Genomic DNA, 21,303 nt, shown 5'->3' with positions numbered 1-21,303 from the left:
CTCATGGCTGTAGCATGAGGAATGCATGGCTTTCTTTGTGCCCCTGGCAGACACGGAGAGTGTATAAGCCCTGCACTATCTCAGTCTAGAAATAACCCTTGTCAGTTTTCTTCACATTTCACTGGCCGGGACTTGCCACATGGCACCATTTAACAGCAGGAGGAGCTAGAAAATATGAGTGAGCAGACAGAATATTTGGGACAGAATATTTGGTGAGCGCTACCATCAGAGTCACAACTATTTATGTGACACACCAAGTTTTATACTGTATTTTCCTAGGAAATTTACAATTTATGGTTGTTATGAGATTTTGGTGAGAACCAGTCTTCTGAAAGTCATGGCGGTTACTCTCAATGAATTCTCAAGTGTACATACTTTGATTTTAATAATTTAAATGAAACTGTACTGACATGCAACTTGATGTAACCTTAAGAGAACTATTTTTAAAACATTTTCAAATAACCTCCTTATCAAAAAAAAAAAAAAACTAAAGCAAAATCTTAAGAAGCTAAATAAAACTGATAATTTCTTAATTCTAGTATGTAAAGAAATAGCTAACATGATTTCTCCCAGCTCTTTTCCTTTTGGTGAATATAACCCACATAAAAACTGCATAAAGCATTTTTGTCTAGTTTAATAAATAATTATAAAGCTAACACCATGTAACTACAACCTAAAGGGCATAACTTTTTTTACTTGCCAGAAAGTTTACATACTTGTATATGCCTCTTCAGTACTTGCTGTGTTATGGCTTTGCACTTTCTGTTACTTGATGAAATAAGAGTTGTTTTGATAAAAATAACTTTTACGGGTAGTTCGGCAAAGTGGTTAAGTCCAGAAATTCTGGAGAAATGCTGCTTGGGTTTAACTCCCTGTTCTACCACTTGCTAGCAGTGTGACCTCAGACAAGTTGCTTAACTTCTCTGTGCCTCATCTGAAAAATGTGAAAAACAATACCTTACAGGATCACTGAGAGTATTAAACAATTTGGTGTATGGAAAAAGTCCTTAGAACATTGCCTGACACATAGTAAGTGCTCGTTAGTGACAATGACTATTAGAAGAATTATCACTGAAAACCATAATTTTATTTTATATGGAGATTTTTATATAGAACTGCTTTTGTTATCAATATAAAGAATTTTAGGTAAACCTATTAGTGTTACCCAGAGACACTAGAATGGAAACAAACTGCAGCATAGAATGGAAAATACTGACGATTATGAAAGCAATTAACTCTTGGCTGTAACTTTCTAAAGACTGAAAGCACTACTCAACTTTGTCTTCAGATTTTATTCTTCAAGACAAGACCTTTTCCTCATTAGCTGAAAGTGTGTGTTTGTAAGAATGATCAAGTATACTGAATTATTTTACTCCTCTAGAGTATAAACTAGCTGATGAAGGAAATAAGTCAGAGAATCAGCCGGGTTGGGAGAGTGACTTTCAGAACTGTTTGACTGTGGTCAACAGTTACAAATACATTTTTACATCATGACTCAAAAATACACACACACTATATATATATATATATATATATATATATATATATATACACACATACACTCATATTTACACACACACATACACACACATGTAATGGAAATGGAAGTTCCATGATATATGCATATGATTTGTTAAGTACACTGCACTCTTTCTCCTTAGTCTGCCCTATTCTGTTTTGTTTTGTTTGTTTAATGTACTGGATGTGACTCTCTAAAGCTATGTCTCAAAACATTCAGTTTGAAAGAGACAGATGTATTAGGACACAGAATGTCACATATGTCAGATTCTCTGGAAACAGAGCCTGAGACTCTGACAACAGCAATTTATTAAGGGTGCCTTCAGGTGAAACTTTTTGGGGGATTAGGCAAGCAACATAGACAAGAAGGAGAAGCTAATCTAGGATGTGGCTTCAGGTGACCTCTGGCCTCAGCCTGATGCAGCAGGGAGCTCTTAAATGGCCCCAAGGGCAACCCTTTGGAGAAGGGTTGAGGAGAGGGTGAACAGTTAGCAGCAGCACCAGCCAAAGTTGGTAAGAGGATCCGTGGCAATCTGAGTAACGCACTGACATTCCACACTGCACAAAATATTGCCTCTTCAGTTGCTGTGCCCAGTGATTTTTGTATCCAGGTCTTTTTAGGAATCCACCGATACTAACCTCTTCGGGAGTCACTAGCCTTGTTTGTTAACCTAGTGTGGGTTGTGGGAGTGAGGGTAGGAGGAGTTGGTCAGAAGAGAAATTCAGTCACTGTTCTATGTTATGCAACAGGAGCTGTTGACTGAATGTGGGAAACATGGCATAAAGTGCAACTTCAGATGGCACTACGTTTTGATGTAAACATAACTCTCAAGGTAAGTCAGCAGCTTTTTGTTTCAAAAACTATTGAGAGCTAAATTTACAAAGCCCTTGCTTTGAGTAAGGAACCTATACTAACTGCCTTACAAACATCAGTTTTGAGTTAGCTGTTATTATTTCCATTTTTTCAAGTGGAAAAACAGACCTAGAAAAGGTATGGAACTTTCCCAAACTTACTCAGCTGCTAAGTATCAGGGTCAGCATTTGAACTCGTTGCTTTACCTGTAAGTCTTGTCTCTCCAAAACTGCACTGATCAGGTTTCTTCAAGGTTACTTGCATAAGTTAATTATATTCCTATAGCTTTAAGCAGAATTGGCCATGTCTGGATTAGAAGATATTTTGCGTTTTAAATTGGTTTTGTTTATAGAATTTCTTATTTCTTTTTGTTTGTTTGTTTTTTAACTTGTTTTATTTTTTTATTTTTTAAAATTTACATCCAAATTAGTTAGCATATAGTGCAACGATTTCAGGAGTAGATGCCTTAGTGCCCCTTACCCATTTAGCCCATCCCCCCTCACATAACCCCTCCAGTAACCCTCAGTTTGTTCTCCATATTTATGAGTCTCTTCCGTTTTGTCTCCCTCCCTGTTTTTATATTTTTGTTTCCCTTCCCTTATGTTAATCTGTTTTGTCTCTTAAAGTCCTCATATGAATGAAGTCATATAATTTTTGTCTTTCTCTAATTTCACTTAGCATAATACCTTCCAGTTCCATCCACGTAGTTGCAAATGGCAAGATTTCATTCTTTTTGATTGCTGAGTAATACTCCACTGTGTGTGTGTGTGTGTGTGTGTGTGTGTAGTGTGTATATATATATATATATATATATATATATATACCACATCTTCTTTATTCATTCATCCATCGATGGACATTCTCTTTCCATACTTTGGCTATTGTTGATAGTGCTGCTATAAACATTAGGATGCATGTGTCCCTTCGAAACAGCACACCTGTATCCTGTGGATAAATGCCTAGTAGTGCAATTGCTGGGTCGTAGGGTAGTTCTATTTTTAGTTTTTTGAGGAACCTCCATACTGTTTTCCAGAGTGGCTGCACCAGCTTGCATTCCCAAGGAATTTCTTATTTCTAAGGACCATGCACTACATTGTAGCAGGTCAGCCTGAATACAATCATGATGGAAATATGAATATCCTCCTACAGCTTGTTTTCAAATGCAGATGTGCTTAATAAGTGAATTAACAGAAAAAATATCAATGTATGCACATGTAATCTCCGTATCTGTTCTTGGGTCTCTCCATTACCTTTATGGAGTTGAAGGTGCTCTCAGTTCCTGGGGTCTGGTTTTTCAGTTCAGTCACCCAGCCAAATTGCTCTCTCATCTTCTCCATCAGATATGTGGTGTCCTCCAGGTGATGCTGGGTCATCTGGAGAATCTGGGCATATTGCTCATGGGACACGTTGACCAATCTGAGGGCCTCATCTACTTTTGTGTGCAGTTCAGGTACATCGGGACAGTCTAGCAAAGAAGAACGTAACATGGTAAAGGAAAATGCCCATGAAATTTGGAGTTGGGTGATGTGGGTTTGATTTTTTTATTTTTTTAAACGTTTTTTATTTATTTTTGGGACAGAGAGAGACAGAGCATGAACGGGGGAGGGGCAGAGAGAGAGGGAGACACAGAATCGGAAACAGGCTCCAGGCTCCGAGCCATCAGCCCAGAGCCCGACGCGGGGCTCGAACTCACGGACCGCGAGATCGTGACCTGGCTGAAGTCGGACGCTTAACCGACTGCGCCACCCAGGCGCCCCGGTGATGTGGGTTTAAATCCCAGCCCTTAAGCTTTCTATTTCCAGGCTTTTGATCTTGAGTGAGTTTTCAATTAGGTAAAATGGTTATGAATGAAACAACACTGTAAAGTGCTTGATCACAAGACAGTCACATATTGGTGATTTAGCAAATGTTCCTTTTCCTTTTCCTCCTTTTGGTAATGTCTCTGAAGGTCATTTGGGCGACTCACTGATATTCTGATTGGGACACATGGGAGACTGGGCCTCCCTGCCACCTTGAAGTTGAGTGTGGCCATCTTCAAAGTGATGTGTCTCACTTCTGGAGGAAGCCTAAAGAACAGTTAAGGATTTATCATGTTCCCCTTCCCCTGATGGCAGAACTAGTTCTCTTCCATATAGTGGAGGTATCAGGCCTTCCACTCAAACTGTAATTGACACAGCACAGAGTGAGAAATAAACCTTTGTGCTTACAAGCCACTGAGATTCTGCAGCTGTGTGCTATATTGCACAACAGCCCATCTGAACTGAAACAGGATTATAGAAATTAACATAGCTGTGCTGATGAGCAACTTGTTTGATATTGTGTAAAGATTATCTGCAGACTATGGACGAGTCTGTGTTAGGGCATTTGGGACCGTAAGAGGTTGTTGTTATGGAAAAAGACCACAGACTTTCTACACTGTGTCTTTTCCTGTTTACTAAAAAGCCATGCCTTCAGGAAAATAGGGGTAGGAGAGAATTCACCAACCAGAGCTGGGTGACTACCTCATCTGAGGTCTTATACATCAATTTGTAGGTTTCTTTTTGGCACTTAAAATATAACCCGAGATTCCCTGGCATCTCATACTTTTTCAGAAATCATTTTGAGATCTTTAGGAGAAGGAGACCCTTGTACTTATAAGGAAACCAACTTGTAACAGCATACTTTTGAAAAGTGATTCATGAAAACATTTTGAAAACAAAGGGAGTTACAGTTAAGATATAGTATACATTTGAAAGGAGATTCAGATATTCTTTTAAAATGTCTTCATGTGCAACTTCAGAGTTGTTAACTTTTAGAATAGTAATATAAATATATAGATTTTAATTATGGGGGAAGAAGGTGGTGATTTTCCTCATGATTTAGGCAAGCAGAATTCTATAAGGGACACTCATTTCCTCTTTAAGAGATCACCAGGAAAAAAGATTCTCATGGAACAAAGGTGAAACTTCATGCAAAATACAATCACACAGGAAAGGAAAAAGTAAAACTATATTCACAGATGACATGATCTTGTATGTAGAAAGTCCTAGGAATACATACATACACACAGAAAACTATAAAAACTAATAAACAGTTCAGCAAGGTTGCAGAATACAAGATCAATATATAAAAATCAGTTGTATTTCTATATACTATGAACAAACCAAAACTGAAATTAAGAAAACAACTGCATTCACAATAGCATCAAAAAGAACAAATTGCTTATGAAAAAAAATTTTTTTAATTTTTTAATGTTTATTTTTGAGAGAGAAAGACAGAGAGAGACAGAGCATGAGCAGGGGAGGGCAGAAAGGGAGACACAGAATCTGAAGTAGGCTCCAGGCTGAGCTGTCAGCTCAAAGCCTGATGTGGGGCTCAAACTCATGAACGGTGAGATCATGACCTGAGCCCAAGTCGGACACGTAACCCACTGAGCCACCCAGGCACGCCCCCCCCCCACCCTTTTTAATGTGTATTTATTTTTCAGAGAGACACACACACAGAGGATGAGCGGGGGAGGCCAGAGAGAGAGGGAATGCTCATGAAAAAAATTTTAAGTGGAGGACTTGTAACTGAAAACTAAAAAACATCTTTGAAAGAAATTAGAGAAGATTTAAATAAATGGAAAGGCACGCTGATGGATTGGAAGACTTAATATTATTAGAACGGCAATACTCCACAAATTGATCTATCGATTGCCGAATTTCCTTTCTGCAGAAATTGGCAAGCTGATCCCAAAATTTATATAGAAAGGCAAAGGGCCCAGGATAACCAAAAGAATCTTGAAAACGAAGAACAAAGTTGGACCATCACACTTCCTAATTTCAAAACTTCCTACACAGTACAACTGTCAAGACAGTGTGGTATTGGCTTTGGACAGACATGTGGATCAATGGAATAGAATTGAGAGTCCAGAAATAAACCCTACATTTGCTGTCAATGGATTTTTAACAAAGATGCCAAGATAATTCTATGGGGAAAAGAACAGTCTTTTCAAGAAGTAGAACTGAGATAACTGGATATCCAACTGTGAAAGAAAGAAGTTAGACTCCTCCCTCACACCATATACAAAAACAAACTCAAAATGTATCAGAGGGGCGCCTGGGTGGCTCAGTTGGTTGAGCGTCCGACTTCAGCTCAGGTCATGATCTCACAGTTTGTGAGTTTGAGTCCCGCATGGGGCTCTGTGCTGACAGCTCAGAGCCTGGAGCCTGCTTCGGATTCTGTGTCTCCCTCTCTCTCTGCCCCTTCCCTGCTCGTGCTCTGTCTCTCTCTGACTCTCAAAAATGAATAAACGTTAAAAAAAAAAAAAGTTATCAGACACCTAAACATATGAACTAAATATATAAGTCTGTTAGGTGAAACTTAAGTATAAATCTATGGGATCTTGGATTAGGCAATGGTTTCTTAGATATGGCATCAAAATACAAAAATAGAAAAAAAGAAATAGACAAATTAGACTTTATCAAAACAGAATATTATCGTATTTCAAAGGGCACCATTCCAAAAGTAAAAAGGCAGCACATGGGAGAAAATATTTGTGAATAATATATCTGATATGGGTTTAGTATCTAGAATATATTAAGAACTCTTACAACTCAACAATAAAAAAAAATAATAACATGGGGCAACTGGGTGGCTCTGGTGGTTAAGTGGCCAACTCTTGATTTCGGTTCAGCTCGTGATCTCACAGTTTGCATCCAGCTCTGCACTGACAGCATGGAGCCTGCTTGGGATTCTGTCTCTCCCTTTCTCTCTGCCCTTCCCCCAATCATGTTCTCTCTCTCTCTCTCTCTCTCTCTCTCTCTCTGTCTGTCTCTCTCTCTGTCTCTGTCTCTCTTCCTCTCTTTTCCTCTTTCTCTCTCTCTCAAATAAATAAACATTAAAAAAATAATAAAATTAAAATATGGGCAAAGGATTTGAATAGGCATTTCTCCAAAGGAGATACACAAATGTTCATACGGTAGATAGGTTTCCAACTGCAAGAGAGGAAGGACAAGCTTTAATTTACAAGCATGTTTCAAGTCTGCACTTTGGTCACATTTGCCAATGTCTCATTCACTAAGGACAGACCCATGGCCAAGCCCAGATTCATGGACTGGAAAAGCAGACTATCTCTTAATGGCAGAAACCACAAAATACTGTGGCCATTTTGTTTTTAATCTACAATACATACGTTCCCTTCTGCCTTGGAGAGGTCTCAATTTATGCCTATTGTTCTTAAGTAATTATTAATATTGCCTATGTCACATTCAAAGGAGATCTAATTTAATTGATAGTTATATGGTCATTTAACAAAGTGGGCAGGACACAGAAGTTCTTTGGTATAATTCCCATGTGCCTACCAACTATATTAAGAAATAAAATATTACCTAAATACATGAAACTCCCATTGTGCCCCTTCCACATTAAAACCTCTCTGTTCTCTCAAAAGGAAACTACTATTTTGAATTGTTATATCCAGTACCAGTAATAGATATGGAAAAAGAGGAAAATAGTCACTTACAGAAAATCTGTTTAAAATCAAGGCCAGGGGCACCAGGGTGGCTCAGTTGGTTAAGCAGCCAACTCTTGACTTTGGCTGGGGTCAGGATCTCACGGTTTGTGAGTTCAAGCCCCGTGTAGGACTCTGCACTGATAGCACGGAACTCGTTTGGGATTCTCTCTCTCCCTCTCTGTCTGCCCCTAACCCGCTCATGCTCTCTCTCTTTCTCAAAAATAAATAAATATTAAAAAAGGATCATCTATTGTATAAATAAAAAATTAAAATCAGGACAAAAATGTATGGTAAATAGTGGAAAAACAAAAAGATTTATGATCTCTTGGAAAATATTTATCAAATATAAGATTTATTTATTATAAGATTTATAAGATCTTATATCTATAATTATAGCTATGTACATAGTCTTAGAACAAGGAAAGAATCAAATATTGATTAAAGAGGCAAAATTATTGTTTGACAAAATGTAGAAGGGTTGTTTGTAATAGAAAAACATGGAAACAACTTAAATACACTTAAGGAGAATGGGTAAATTGTGATATGCCTACAGAGACCAACACATCAGTGAATTAATGAATCAGAACATGTATTCATATGGCTAACTGTCCCAAACTATACTGTATAACCAAGCTGCAAAAGAATACATAAGCAATATATTTACACTGTTAAGAAAAAGTATCCAAAATTTGGAAACAAGGCAGAAGAATGGCTGCATGTTGGGGCACTGGATGGCTCAGTCGGTTGAGCGTCTGACTCTTGATTTCAGCTCAGGTCATAAAGCCTGCTTAAGATTCTCATTCTCTCTCTCTCTCTCTCTCTCTCATATTCTCTCCCTCTCTCTCCCTCTGTCCCTCTCCCCGGCTCATGTTTGCGTCCTCTCTCAAATTAAAAAGAAAAAAAAAATGGCTGCATACCTTTTTAATGTCATGTCAAACATTGCCTAAGAGGCCTGCCTACCTACAGATTCTTTGATTCTCTAAAGAAATGATCTTTTGTTGGATTTACTACTTAGTGTTGCTCAGGGCCAGAGAACATCCTAGATTGAAAAGTTGCAAATGTTTTTTGTCCAGTAGAGATATAAATTATTTTGGCCCGATAGAAAACATAACTGCAAAACTTACAGTTTTATTGCCCTTTAGGGCATAGTTTTATGCCCTTTAGGACATAGTTTAGGGCAAAATTATATCTAATTTTGCAATCTGACTTCAACATTCTATCTTTGACTGTAAATACTTCAGTCTGTCTTGTACTCCTTTGTAACAGCTTTAATACTTTGCTGATTCCCTCATTAATGGGATAAATTAATCTTGACATGTGCTCATTTTATATTTGTACAAGTCATAGTTTTAAAGTTAAAAATGATACTTTGACAATATAAATTAAAAACATGTAAGGCATTGCCAAATATGCTGTGTGTATTATATATATATACATGTGATAACAGTATAAAGAAGAGAAAAGAAATAATAAACACTAAATTCAAAATAGTTTCCTTTTGAGGAGATAAGGAGGATGTGATTTGGAAGATCACAAAGGAAGTTTCATCTATTTTGGTGATGTTTTATTTCTTAATCCAGGATGTAGGCACTTGGGTTTTTGTTCTTTTACTCTTTGTACATTTATAACAAAATGCATTTTATAATAAAAGTTTTAAGTTACATGGGAGCACATTAGAACATTCTTTCCTTGATGTTTTACCTATGCAGCAGTCAATTAACATGGCATGTATTCAGAGTACCTGTCTGGCTCAGTTGGTAGAACACGCAACTCTTAATCTCAGAGTCTTGAGTTCAAGCTCCACACTGGGTGGGGAGTCTACTTAAAATTAAAAACAAAATTTTTTAAACACATTGCATGTATTCTATATTACCTGATTTGTACCATATCTGATGCATTGTCTGATGTATATTGATATCTGAGACATTTGTATTATATAATCTGATTTCTTCCATATTTTTTCCAGTTTTATTGAGCAGTAACTGACAGATATAAGTATAAGATGTAAAGTATGATGGTCTGATTTACATATGTTGTGAAATACTTATTGTAATAGGTTGAGTTAACATCCATCATATCATATAGATCCAACAAAAAGAAAACAAAATTTCTCCTTGTGATGAGAACTGTTAGGATCTCCTCTCTTACCAACTTTCCTATACATCACACAGCAGTGTTAGCTGTAGTCATCATGTTGAAGGTTACATGCTTAGCACCTATTTATGTCATAACTAGAAGCTTGTATCTATTGACCACCTTCCTCCAATCCCCCCTCCCATCTTCTGTATTATTTTATGATAGAGAGAGATTATTCATAAAAGTTCTTAACTGGTTGAAAGGAAGTTAATGATACATAGATGGGATGTTTGCGTGAGACTATTTTTGTAGGCAGTCAGTGTATTTGTGTAAATTTTTCTGTTATAAAAAAACTGTTTCTGTATGCAACCTTATAACTGTGACTTAAAAAGCAAAGACTTGAATAATGAAAATCATTAGTATGTCAGCCATTTTATTTAATCTGCAAAACACCCATATAAAATAGATATATTATTGCCATTCTCCAAATGATGAAACAGAGGTGCAGAGTCACTCAATTCACAATTCAGGAGAAATAACAGAAAGGTCCAGTTTCTATTCAACCTTGCTTTTTAGAATTTCCTTCCTTTAGCGAGGTGAAATGCAGAAACACAGGAATTGAAATCTCGTGGCTTTTGTAAGAAAATGTGTTGGGGCCCTAGCAGGTGGGAGGAGTGACTTTAGCTAAGGGAAGGGTGGGAGAAGGGGGGCTGCCAGGCAAGAGAAGGATTTCTCGCCTGGGGAAGGAACCGAAGGTCACTCTTTGCTAGGTCTGGGAGGGGTAAGACTGTATGAGGAGCCACTTTACATATTTAAATTCTAATTAGTGATTTACCCACCAGCTGGAAAGAGTTAATGCCACTTAAAAATAAAACTCAGTTGGGGCACCTGGGTGGCTCAGTCTGTTAAGCACCTGACCCTTGATCTCAGCTCAGGTCATGATCTCTCTCCATGAGATGGAACCCATATGGGGCTCTTCCTGCTGACAGCATGGAGTATGCCTGGGATTCTCTCTCTCTGCTCCTCTTGAGCTCTCTCTAAATAAATAAATAAATAAACTTAAGAAAAAAATGTAAAAACAAAAACTCACGTGGCTAACAATTTGCTTACACAATGGGAAGATTGCTTCCGTGGTGGGGTTTTTTTTCCTTGTGGTAAAAAGGAAAGAGTGCCTTAATTTGCTCCTACTTCTCTTTTGCACACATTAGTGTTTCTCTGTCTTTAACCACAAAAAGTTTCACAGGAACAGGAGGGAATTTTAAATAAGGAAAAAAGCGAGTTGACCTACTTTTGAATAATAAAAGCTTATAAAACTATGCTGAACACCCCTAGATGGAAATAAACATGCATAAAAAGTGCTTGAAGGAAAATAAATGAATCCATGATGCTTGCAAAAGTGTGATTTTGACCTCTGACCAGAATACTATTGAAACCTTGAGAAAATAATGATTATTTACCTTCCCACAGGTAATCCTGACATTTCTGGCATCTTGCATGAAACTGGAAACATTCTGACAAATTCTGGCCAAGTTCTGCACACGGTCCCCTGTTCTGCACAGGCCACATCTCTGAACTCAGGCTTCCATGGTTAGAGTCTGCAGGTAACATAGTGTTTACACATTAATGTCATTAGAGTCTGCATTTTAAAGGCATGGACTAGATGTCATTTCTTTGTCTTACCAGTTCTTTCAAAATCTTTCCATATTCAATCATAGGAAGGTCCATTGTTGCAACCATTTGCTAGGACAATTTGACATCTATTAAAAATTGCACATATTCTTTAATCCAACAATCACATTACTATTATTATTATTCATTATTATTTGTACACTCCTCCTTCAGAAAAGTTAATGCATATGGTTTTATTTTCTGGAGGGAATTATGAGGAATCTTTGGGAAGACGTACTTGATGGGATGTGAGAGGGCAGCTTTCATTTGTTTTGTTCTTTTATATATTTGAATTATTTTTTAATTTTTTTAAAAAATGTTGATTTATTTTTTAGAGAAAGAGAGAGTGTAAGTGGGGGAAGGGCAGAGAGTGAAAGGGAGAGACAGAATCCTAAGCAGGCTTTGTGCTGTCAGCACAGAGCCTGATGTGGGGCTCCATTTCATGAACCTGTGAGATCATGACCTGAGCCAAAATCAAGACTCACTTAACCAACTGAGCCACCCAGGCACCCCTATATTTGAATTATTTTAAATTTAGTGTGTCTTACTTTTATTATTTTTATTTCTGATGTCGATGGATTAACTAAATAGGGAGTTGTAAGCTGCTTTTCTCTTTGGATTTCTTTCTATTTAAAATTTTTTCTAGGGGCTCCTAGGTGACTTTGTCAGTTAAGTGTCCAACTTTGACTCAGGTCATGATCTCACGGTTTGTGAATTTGAGCCCTGCGTCAGACTCTGTGTCAACAGCTCAGAGCCTGGAGCCTACTTCGGATTCTGTGTCTCCTTGCTCTCTGCCCCTCCCCAACTCACACTCTGTCTGTCCATCTGTCTGTATGTCTTTCTCTGTCTCAGAAATAAATATTAAACTTTTTAAAAAATTTTTCTAATAATTATTTTAATCTTTTAAAGCCAAAATTGGGAAATACATTGGAGTTTCAAAGGCACTGGGAATATCTATTTCTAAAACTGGGTGGTAGGCATTTACTTTATTACTATTCCTTTTGCATTTCATATATATGATGTTATAAACAATGGATCAAGAATTTAGGAAAACATCTAAAGCAGATCAGCTTTTGAGAAACCCTTTTTTTTTCTGGAAGAACTAATAATCCATATGAAAATGATGATGTGAAAAAGAAGTCAATCCAACAGAAAATTGACAGTTGTCAACTGAATGTTTCACATTAGGAAACATTTATTATTAATTTACAACCCAATGATTTTCTCCTATATTGAACCATCAACATTTTAAAACAAAACATTTCATTTTGAGATAAATTGTGAAATCTGTTGCTTAAAAACCTCTGAGGCATTGGTTATATCATGTGGTGTGTAAGGCAACCATCTCCTTTTGTTGAATAGGAAGCCATTTCTTCTCAGCTGCCTTCCTGAACGGTCCTCTGTAGTCACTGAGGAGTTCTACTGTAGAGCTTGTCTCTGCTTCATGTACTGTTTGCTTTCTTACCTTCTCTGTTAGACCCTGAGCCCGTTGAGGGAAGGGATTTGGTCTTATCATTTGAATCATGTCATTCTTCCATACCTTTTTCTGTCATTTCAGTTACAATGGTCTTGTAGTTGTCCACTGATCTGTTTTCCTTTCTCTGGACTGAGCTCCTAAAAGTCAGGGAGCTGTGTCATAATCATGGTCTTATTCCCAGCATCTAGTTGAACACCTGGTGTGTAGATTGGGGATGGCAAATTCCAGGTCCATGTGATACCAATTCCTCATTCTGTGCCATGGCATGACAGTAACCCATCACTGAGCTCTAGACCCTTCTAGGCAGCTACTTCCAGTGCTGTCACTCATAGCAACCATCTCCTCTCCCCACTTGCCTCTGTCTCCCCACCCCAGTCAGAGGGAAAATTAAAGGCAGCAACACTCTCCAATGTGGGATTAGAGCTCATATCTCCCAGCAACCAGCATTACATCAGGCTACTGCACCACACAGTTTAATTCAACGCCATCTATCCTTGCCAGGGATTCATGAGGCAAGTGAGGACAACTACAAGAGCTATTTTATTCTCTTTCAGTAGGAACTTAGGTCTAGAAAGATTGAGGTAGGAAAGAAATTCTCCCATATGGAGACAAAAATGAAATCACAATCAAAGAAAAAAATACTAATAACCAAAATATTTCAGAATTTTTATTGCTGCCTCTTTCCTTTTAATGGTGTTCATTATTCAATTTTAGCTACTTTTCTAATTTTAGCACTTAGGACAATCATGACAAATAAAACCCATCCATGAAGGTTGCCAGATACACAGTGCTCACTCAGGCAATGTTGGCCATCGTAATTGACAAGAGGCTTGTATTCATTTCCTGTTGCTGTTGTAACAGAATACCACAAATGTAGTGGCTTGAAATAATACAAATGTTCTGGTTCTGTGGGTCAGAAGTTTGAAATGGGTCTCACTGGCCTAAAATCAAGGTGTTGGCAGGGGATTTTTTTTTTTTTCTGGAGGCTCTAGGGGAGAATCTATTTCCTTGCCTTTCCAATTTCTAGAGGCCAACTATAGTCCTTACTTCATGGCCCTCTTCCTCTACCTGCAAAGGCAGCAAAGTAGGGGCCTTCTCATATTACCATCTCTATGGGTTTTGTTCTGCCTCCCTCTTCTGCTTTTTAAAAAATGTTTATTATTTATTTTGAGAGAGAAAAAAAACTTGCATGTGAGGGGGGGAGGGGCAGACAGAGGGGGAGAGAGACCATCCCAAACAGGCTCTATGCTCAGCGTGGAGCCTGACATGGGGCTGGCTCTCATGAACCGTGAGTTCATGACCTGAGCTGAAATTAAGAGATGCTTAGCCGACTGAGCCACCCAGGTGCCCCTCTTTCCCACTTTGAAGAACCCTTGTAGCCACATGGATAATTCAGGATAATCTCCCCGTTTTAAGATCAGCTGACCAGCACCTCAATTCCATCTACAACCTTACTTTCCCCTTGCCACGTAACACAACATATTCACAGGTCCTGCAGATAAGGGTGTAGATATCTTTGGGCAGCTATTATTCTGTCTACACAGGGACAAATCTCAAAATGTCTTCTCATTAGGCAGACTGTGCAGGCACATTAGGTTTATTCCTCACCTACCACCTGTCCAGAAAAGTGATGGAAATCGCTTGCAAATACCCTATGGCCCCTCCCTGACTATTTTTGATAAATAGTCTGCATGTGCTTATCCGAGAAGAGAATGTCTCTTCTGTTGAGCTAGCTCTGTGCTGTCAGGTAGGGTAGGGATAGCAGAGAAAGAAGAGTTGAAAGGTGTATCACAGGCCCTTTTGTTTTTGTTTTTCATACTTGCATTTACGTTACGTTTGCATTACAGGAGGCTCTGGATATGCCGGTTATCACCAAGGTGGGGGTTGTGCAGAGGGCCAGCTGAGCAGGGTGTGTGTGAATGGAGAGGAAGCTGGGGCAGAACTGGTGGAAACCTACATTCTTACTCGGTGGGGTGGGAGGGGGTTGTAGTGATTGGAAAGTTATTTAGATTTCAGTGCAGATGAATCACTATATGCTCCTCTGCACATGTATAAGGATGTGCATCCACATATAAGGATGCACACAATGTGAAAGATGGAACACATTCTGAATATTATCCCCAAACAATGATATCTATTTAAAAGTTCAGGCAAAAATTACTCAATATCACTCTAGCATTGATATATTTAGTCTACTGCCTTGATGCTTTTCCTGAATATTGGTGAATTTGGGACCTCAGAATAGAATACCAGAGAAAACACCTGACTTACAAGAAAAGTCCTCCAGACCCTGAAATAGAACCCAGCAATGATTCCAGTAATGATGGCTGTTCTCTACTCATGGAACAATGGGACGGGAAGGATGTCATGTATTGTTTTTTGGCTTTGGTTTCTGGTACTGTGAGGTAGCTCTATACTCTTCTGTATAGAGACCAGTGATGCAATGTCATGGCAATTTTGAGAATATGATTCAGATGTTGCCAGCTACAGCTGATATAACTGGAAAATAGCTAGAAGGAGCCCATTTCTTTCTACATACAAAAAGCTCTGCGTGATTAACATATACAACTTGAAGAGTCTGGAGAGAAGTATAAACCCATGAAACTGGCACCACAATCTATGCCATAAACCTATCCATCACTTCCAAAAATGTCCTCCTGCCCTCTTATTTATTTATTATTATTGTCATTATTATTATTAACGATGCTTAACATAAGATCTACCCTCTTAGCCAATTTTCAAGTATACAGTGCAGTGTGTTTAACAATAGGCACTATTCTGCACAGTTGGACTTGTATGTTTAGGACTCACCCATCTTATGTAATGGAAGTTTTTTGCTCTCTGACCAACATCTCCCCATGTGCCCCTCCACTCAGCTCCCAGGAACATCATTCTACTCTTTGCTTCCATGACTTTGACTATTTTAGATTCCTCATCTAAGCAGTATCATGTACTATTTGTCCTTCTGTGTGTGGCTTGTTTCACTTAGCGTAATGTCCTCCAGGTTCATCCATGTTGTCACAAATGGCAGAAGGAGCCTCTAGAAGGAGCTCGCTTTATTTTTCATGCCAGAGGGGAGCATTCTTTCATGTGGCTCTGTGGTCCATAAGACATAAATCTAAGTGAATGTAAACCCTACCTTGGCCCACCCAGCAGCTCTCATTTCTGAGATGCTGTGTCCCAGCCACTCCACAGAAACCCAAGGAAGGCACCTCCTTCTGTCTGAAGACACACCGCAGCATTTTGTTTCCAACATGGTCTATCTTGGGGCATGTTTGGTATTGGTAGAAGGCAATTCTTATCCTTTACAGAAATTCTGATTATGTAGCTTTGGGTTTCTCTATAAGCATCTTCTATGGCTTTGTGCACAAATGTTATGATTTAAGGGATTACGGCAGTGATGCAGAGGAGGCTATGGAGGGCACTATGGAGGGCACTGGTTATATGTGACACTACGCTTCTTCCCAAACTGTGAGTTGAGGAGTCTAGACTGATTTTAAAGAAGCCCCGTGATGTTCAGGCAGAATAGAGCAGAGCATATATACACAAGTTTTGATAAAGGGGGCAACCATTTTGTTCAACTTTCTCACCCGGCTAGCATTTTCCTTATCAGCTTTGAAAACTTGCTTTAAAAAGACAGAACAGCCCCACAGGGCTATTGACAATGACGGAAGAGGGATGGTGTTTGGCAGACTTCGAAGCTTTCTCTAAGAGGCTCTGAAACGTCAATTATCCATAAATTGTCACTCTAAGAAACATTGTAAAATGACTTAGAAGTGTCTACCATTTCCAAAGGTAAACAAAGCTTGACCTTAGTATTGACATCTAAGTAAAAATCATCTTTTAATACTTGCCTTTGTCTTGCTTTGGTAAATCTGCTATTGCATTCAGCGTCTCGGTGACTGCTGTGCTGATACTGTGATAAACAGAGAGACTGAAATTACAAAACAGCTGGAAGAAGCTGGGAATGTCCCAACTTTGCACAGGATCCATTTTTTTCTCTGGTTCTTTGGATAAAACCGGAAGAAAGCTAGGCTGCGTGGAGTTTGTATCTGACATGAAATATGATTGAAAAGCCTGGTCAAATTCTTGCTGCATCTGTTTGAAGACGTTAAGACTCCTGTTAAAGAGAAATCTCACATCCACGGTCAGCTGGCTGAATACATTCTCTATTTGGGCCACTTGTGCATCCTCCTCAATGAATTTTTCACTGACAGGGAGATCTTTTTGATTATCTTCGTGGAAAGGAAACAAGTATTGATACATCTTCCTGAAAAACTGTTCGACCTGTGGGGTGAGGTGGAGGATAGAAATGGAATAAGAGATTAATTTTCTTTCTAGACCGTTTCTTTTTTAAAAATCAACTTTATTATTTTTTTTAAATGGAAGGACAATTGACATGGACCATTTCTTATTGTAAATTTCAAAGTCAACTTGCAATGGTCATTCCAAATCAAAAATAATTCTGGGCAAGATAGGAAAAGGTGACTCATTTTTTAAGATAATTTATTAACACTCTTATAACTTTGACTTTGTTTGTGGAAATAGGATCTGAAATTTTTCCTTGTTTATGTTTGCCTACCAAAGACCAAGTTTTTAATATTGTTGGCAAGCCACAGCCTGATGTAGCGGCAGAGGCTGGCATGTCAAGGTTTAAAGGGTACTGTGTAGGCTGCCCCAAAACTATGAAAAAAGCTCTTGCCTTTCATCTCTGTCTTAGGGTTTTTTGGTTTTGGGTTTTTTTTGTTTTTGGGGGTTTTTTTTGGTTTGTTTCCTTTAGCGTAATGTTGTTAGTGACTTTATGGTCTTCTCTTTCTTGTCTCATAAATTAGTCCATGGAAAGGAAAAGATAAACACATTCATACTGAATTATAGATGCCTGATAGAGTTAAATAGGCTACTCAGGGATGGTTACATATTAGTAGTGATCAAAGCCCTCTTTGGCTAGAGTCAAAGAATTGAATCTCTAATTGTAGAATTTTACACTCAGTGGGAGAATATTTTCCAGCAGTCACACCATGCCCTACATCCATATGACTTCCAGGTTTGTGCTAGAACACAATTGCCCTTATATGGTAGCGCTGTGGCCATGTTGAAAGCTATGGAGCATACCAACTATCCGACATCACAGATGTAGCATCCCAATGCTGTTCAAAGAAATCCCCAGAAATTCTTGTATTATTCTTGCCTTTCTCAAAAAGTAATCTGGGTGGGGGCCGGGGTGGGAGTTGGGACCCCTGGGTGGCTCAATCAGTTAAGTGTCCAATTCTTGATTTTGGCTCAGATCATGATCTCATAGCTTGTGAGATCAAGTCCCGTGTCAGGTTCCATGCTGACCACATGGAACCTCCTTGGGATTCTGTCTCTCTCTCTTTCTTTCTCTTTCTCTCCAAAATGAATAAATAAACTTAAAAAAAAAAAAGTAATCTGGGTGGATTGTCTGTCCCTCTCTCTGCCAGCTTGTATTTGCCTGAATCCATCCACAAAAACAAACTTTAAAGCCCCAAGAAATTTTCATAAAGTCACACAACTGGCACAGACAGGAATGGTTCCCAAATCTCTGACCTCCAGCCAGTGCTCATTCCACTGTTTTCCGGTATATTGGAGAGTGACAATGGCTATAAAAATAGAGCAGATGCAATTAACAGTGGAGGCAAATTAACTTGGCAAATGAATTGTCCTAGGGGTTGCTCCCTCTATAACTGGGTATGGCATTGCCAAGCCAGGAGCATACTGTAAGTAGTGCATGCTGTAATATAGAGAGGGAAATTTCACTGCATTTCATATTCAGCTCACGTCTCGAACGGGAAGAGAAATTCAGGCCAATAGAATAGGAGACTTTTATGGGGCAGAGCTTATCCTATTCAGGTCACCACCTTCTGTGAGTCCCTCTGCCCAGACAGATAGCCAAAGGGGACAAAACAAACAAACATGCCAGTCCTATAGGGAATGCATAGATATGGTTAAAGAGGACATGAATGTGTGCATATGTGTGTGTTGCTGTAAGAAGGCAAGCCTGTTGAAGGAGAGATTCAGGAGGCAGAGGATGTCTTCAAATGTTTGGCCTCCAGGGAAAAAATTAAAGCAGGTTGAAATCAGAGACTATAATACTATTATTTAGAATGCAATTCAGCAAACATTTATTAGATACCTAATGCTTAAATGAAGACAGCTAACATGTGGTCCCTGCCCTCAAAGAGCTTACAATCTAGTGGGAACGTATTCACAAAGGACAAATACAAGACAGAAAGATTCAGGATATTTCCAAGAGGGATATACACTGTGTCATTAAAGGGAGAGATGAACACTGAATGACTGTTTTATCTTGTAATTTGAATATACACAGGTGATTTGTACATAGCATGAATGTTAGATTCTAGGTCACAAAAGGCCAATATCAGGTCAGGCATTTCTATTCTAAATAGTAAAATAAGTTAATTTTTAAAAATTAAGCTGGAGTATGTACCTTAAGTATTCTGAAACCTTGAGCTCTATTTTTCCCTTACCGTATTTTTCATAGAGGACCAGCTAGATTGGCAGGTTGTGTAAAATCTCATGCAGTTACTCTCCAGGCAAGACTTGCATTCGTCCCAGGAATCTGTCAAAGACACCTGGCATAGACTTTGTTCTTCTTCTAGATGTTCCTGAACTTCATTCATGAGTCTCAAGGCTTCCTAATTAAAAAGTAGAAACAAACATCCTATGAATGGATAAAGAAGATGTAGTATATATATACAATGGAGTATTACTTGGCAATCAAAAAGAATAAAATATTGCCATTTGCAACTACGTGGATGGAACTAGAGGGTATTATGTTAAGTGGAATTAGTCAGAGAAAGACAAATATCATATGACTTCACTCACATGAGGACTTTAAGAGACAAAACAGATGAACATAAGGGAAGGGAAACAAAAATAATATAAAAACAGGGAGGGGGACACAACAGAAGAGACCCATAAATATGGAGAACAAACTGAGGGTTGCTGGAGGGGTTGTGGGAGGGGGGATGGGCTAAATGGGTAAGGGGCACTAAGGCATCTACTCCTGAAATCATTGTTGCACTATATGCTAACTAATTTGGATGTAAATTTAAAAAAATTAAATTAAAAATTAAAAAAAGAAACAAGCGTCCTATTTCCATTTCATAACTCTATGTGTACCTTAGCTGATTTTTAAAATATGTGTATTCTGATGTACTTCTTTACTCTTTCTTTGTGCCCCTAGCTGTTAACAGGTCTACCTGAATGCTTTCTGTTTGTTTAACGAAAAGACACTGGTTGATCCTTACTGAAGACTGAAAGTCTTATCCATCTGTTCATTCATTTATTCCTTCTTTCAACAGCTATTTATTGGGTACTTGTGATGGGACAGACATTGCACTAGATGCGGGTGAATTAGGATGTGGTCTCTACTCTGGGGGATGACTATAATTTACCTGTTTACTTGTCTGTCTTCACATGTAGTTCTTGGAAGATGTGGAAAGTGGGCTTTAAGGTTTATAAAGCTGACAAATTTATTTCCGTCATTTATGTTGCCTTTAATTTTTGTACGTTCTTAAACATTGCAAGAAAGGGCAATTCTTGTATATCAAATCAGATCTGCCCAGCCAGTTACACTCTAATTGCAGACATGCCAGTGTTCTGAGGTTGTCTTTCTTCTTGTCTATATTCCAAGTGCTCCCCCTCGTGGTGCCTTGCTGTATGTGGTCAGGTCCCACGCGGGGTGGTAAGGAGCCTGTCCCTGAGAATCTCAGCCCTGCCCCCGGGACCTCCCCCAAGGCCAGCACCCCTGCCTAGACCCCTGGTCTCCTTGCTAGTGTGGACTTCTAAAGACAAGCTCCCTCCAAGCCTGAGACCTAGTTCAGGGGAGTGACTGGATATAATGGACTCCTCCATAAAACAGTCTCAGAGCTAACAGTGACTCCCTTAAGTGAAAACCACACAGTGGAGGCAAAGTTTCCATACTTAAAACCAATTTAGTATTGATTTTTACCTAATGGAAAAGAAAAAGAAATCACCTTTCCCTGTCATGTTAAGTCCAAAGAACTAGTTGGGCACTGAGAATCTTTTGATGATTTCCTTATCTCCTTGGGCATTGTAGATCAATTTGGGTTCCTACATCTTCTCAAGAAAGTTACCCCACCATGGCTGGAAACAATACTGCCCACATTTCCTCGGTCAGTACCATTTTTATTTTATTTTATTTTATTTTATTTTATTTTATTTTATTTTATT

At 38.6% G+C, this 21,303-nt stretch overlaps 1 protein-coding gene across 1 annotated transcript in view; it reads right to left on the bottom strand.

Moving 5' to 3' along the window:
• The window catches only part of CLUL1 (clusterin like 1), a 37,799-nt gene that overhangs the window by 1,885 nt on the left and 14,611 nt on the right, over positions 1 to 21,303 (bottom strand). The window contains exons 4-7 of the mRNA XM_049619681.1: positions 19,575 to 19,742; positions 16,923 to 17,355; positions 11,381 to 11,518; positions 3,622 to 3,836 (exon numbers count right to left, since the gene is read on the bottom strand). Of these exons, the coding sequence (XP_049475638.1) occupies positions 3,622 to 3,836; positions 11,381 to 11,518; positions 16,923 to 17,355; positions 19,575 to 19,742 (954 nt within the window). The remainder of the gene's footprint in view (positions 1 to 3,621; positions 3,837 to 11,380; positions 11,519 to 16,922; positions 17,356 to 19,574; positions 19,743 to 21,303) is intronic.

The sequence above is a fragment of the Panthera uncia genome, assembly GCF_023721935.1.
Source record: "Panthera uncia isolate 11264 chromosome D3 unlocalized genomic scaffold, Puncia_PCG_1.0 HiC_scaffold_8, whole genome shotgun sequence".
Classification (NCBI taxonomy): Eukaryota; Metazoa; Chordata; class Mammalia; order Carnivora; family Felidae; genus Panthera; species Panthera uncia.
Note: the sequence above shows the minus strand (reverse complement) of the source record. Positions and strands in the feature narration are given on the sequence as shown.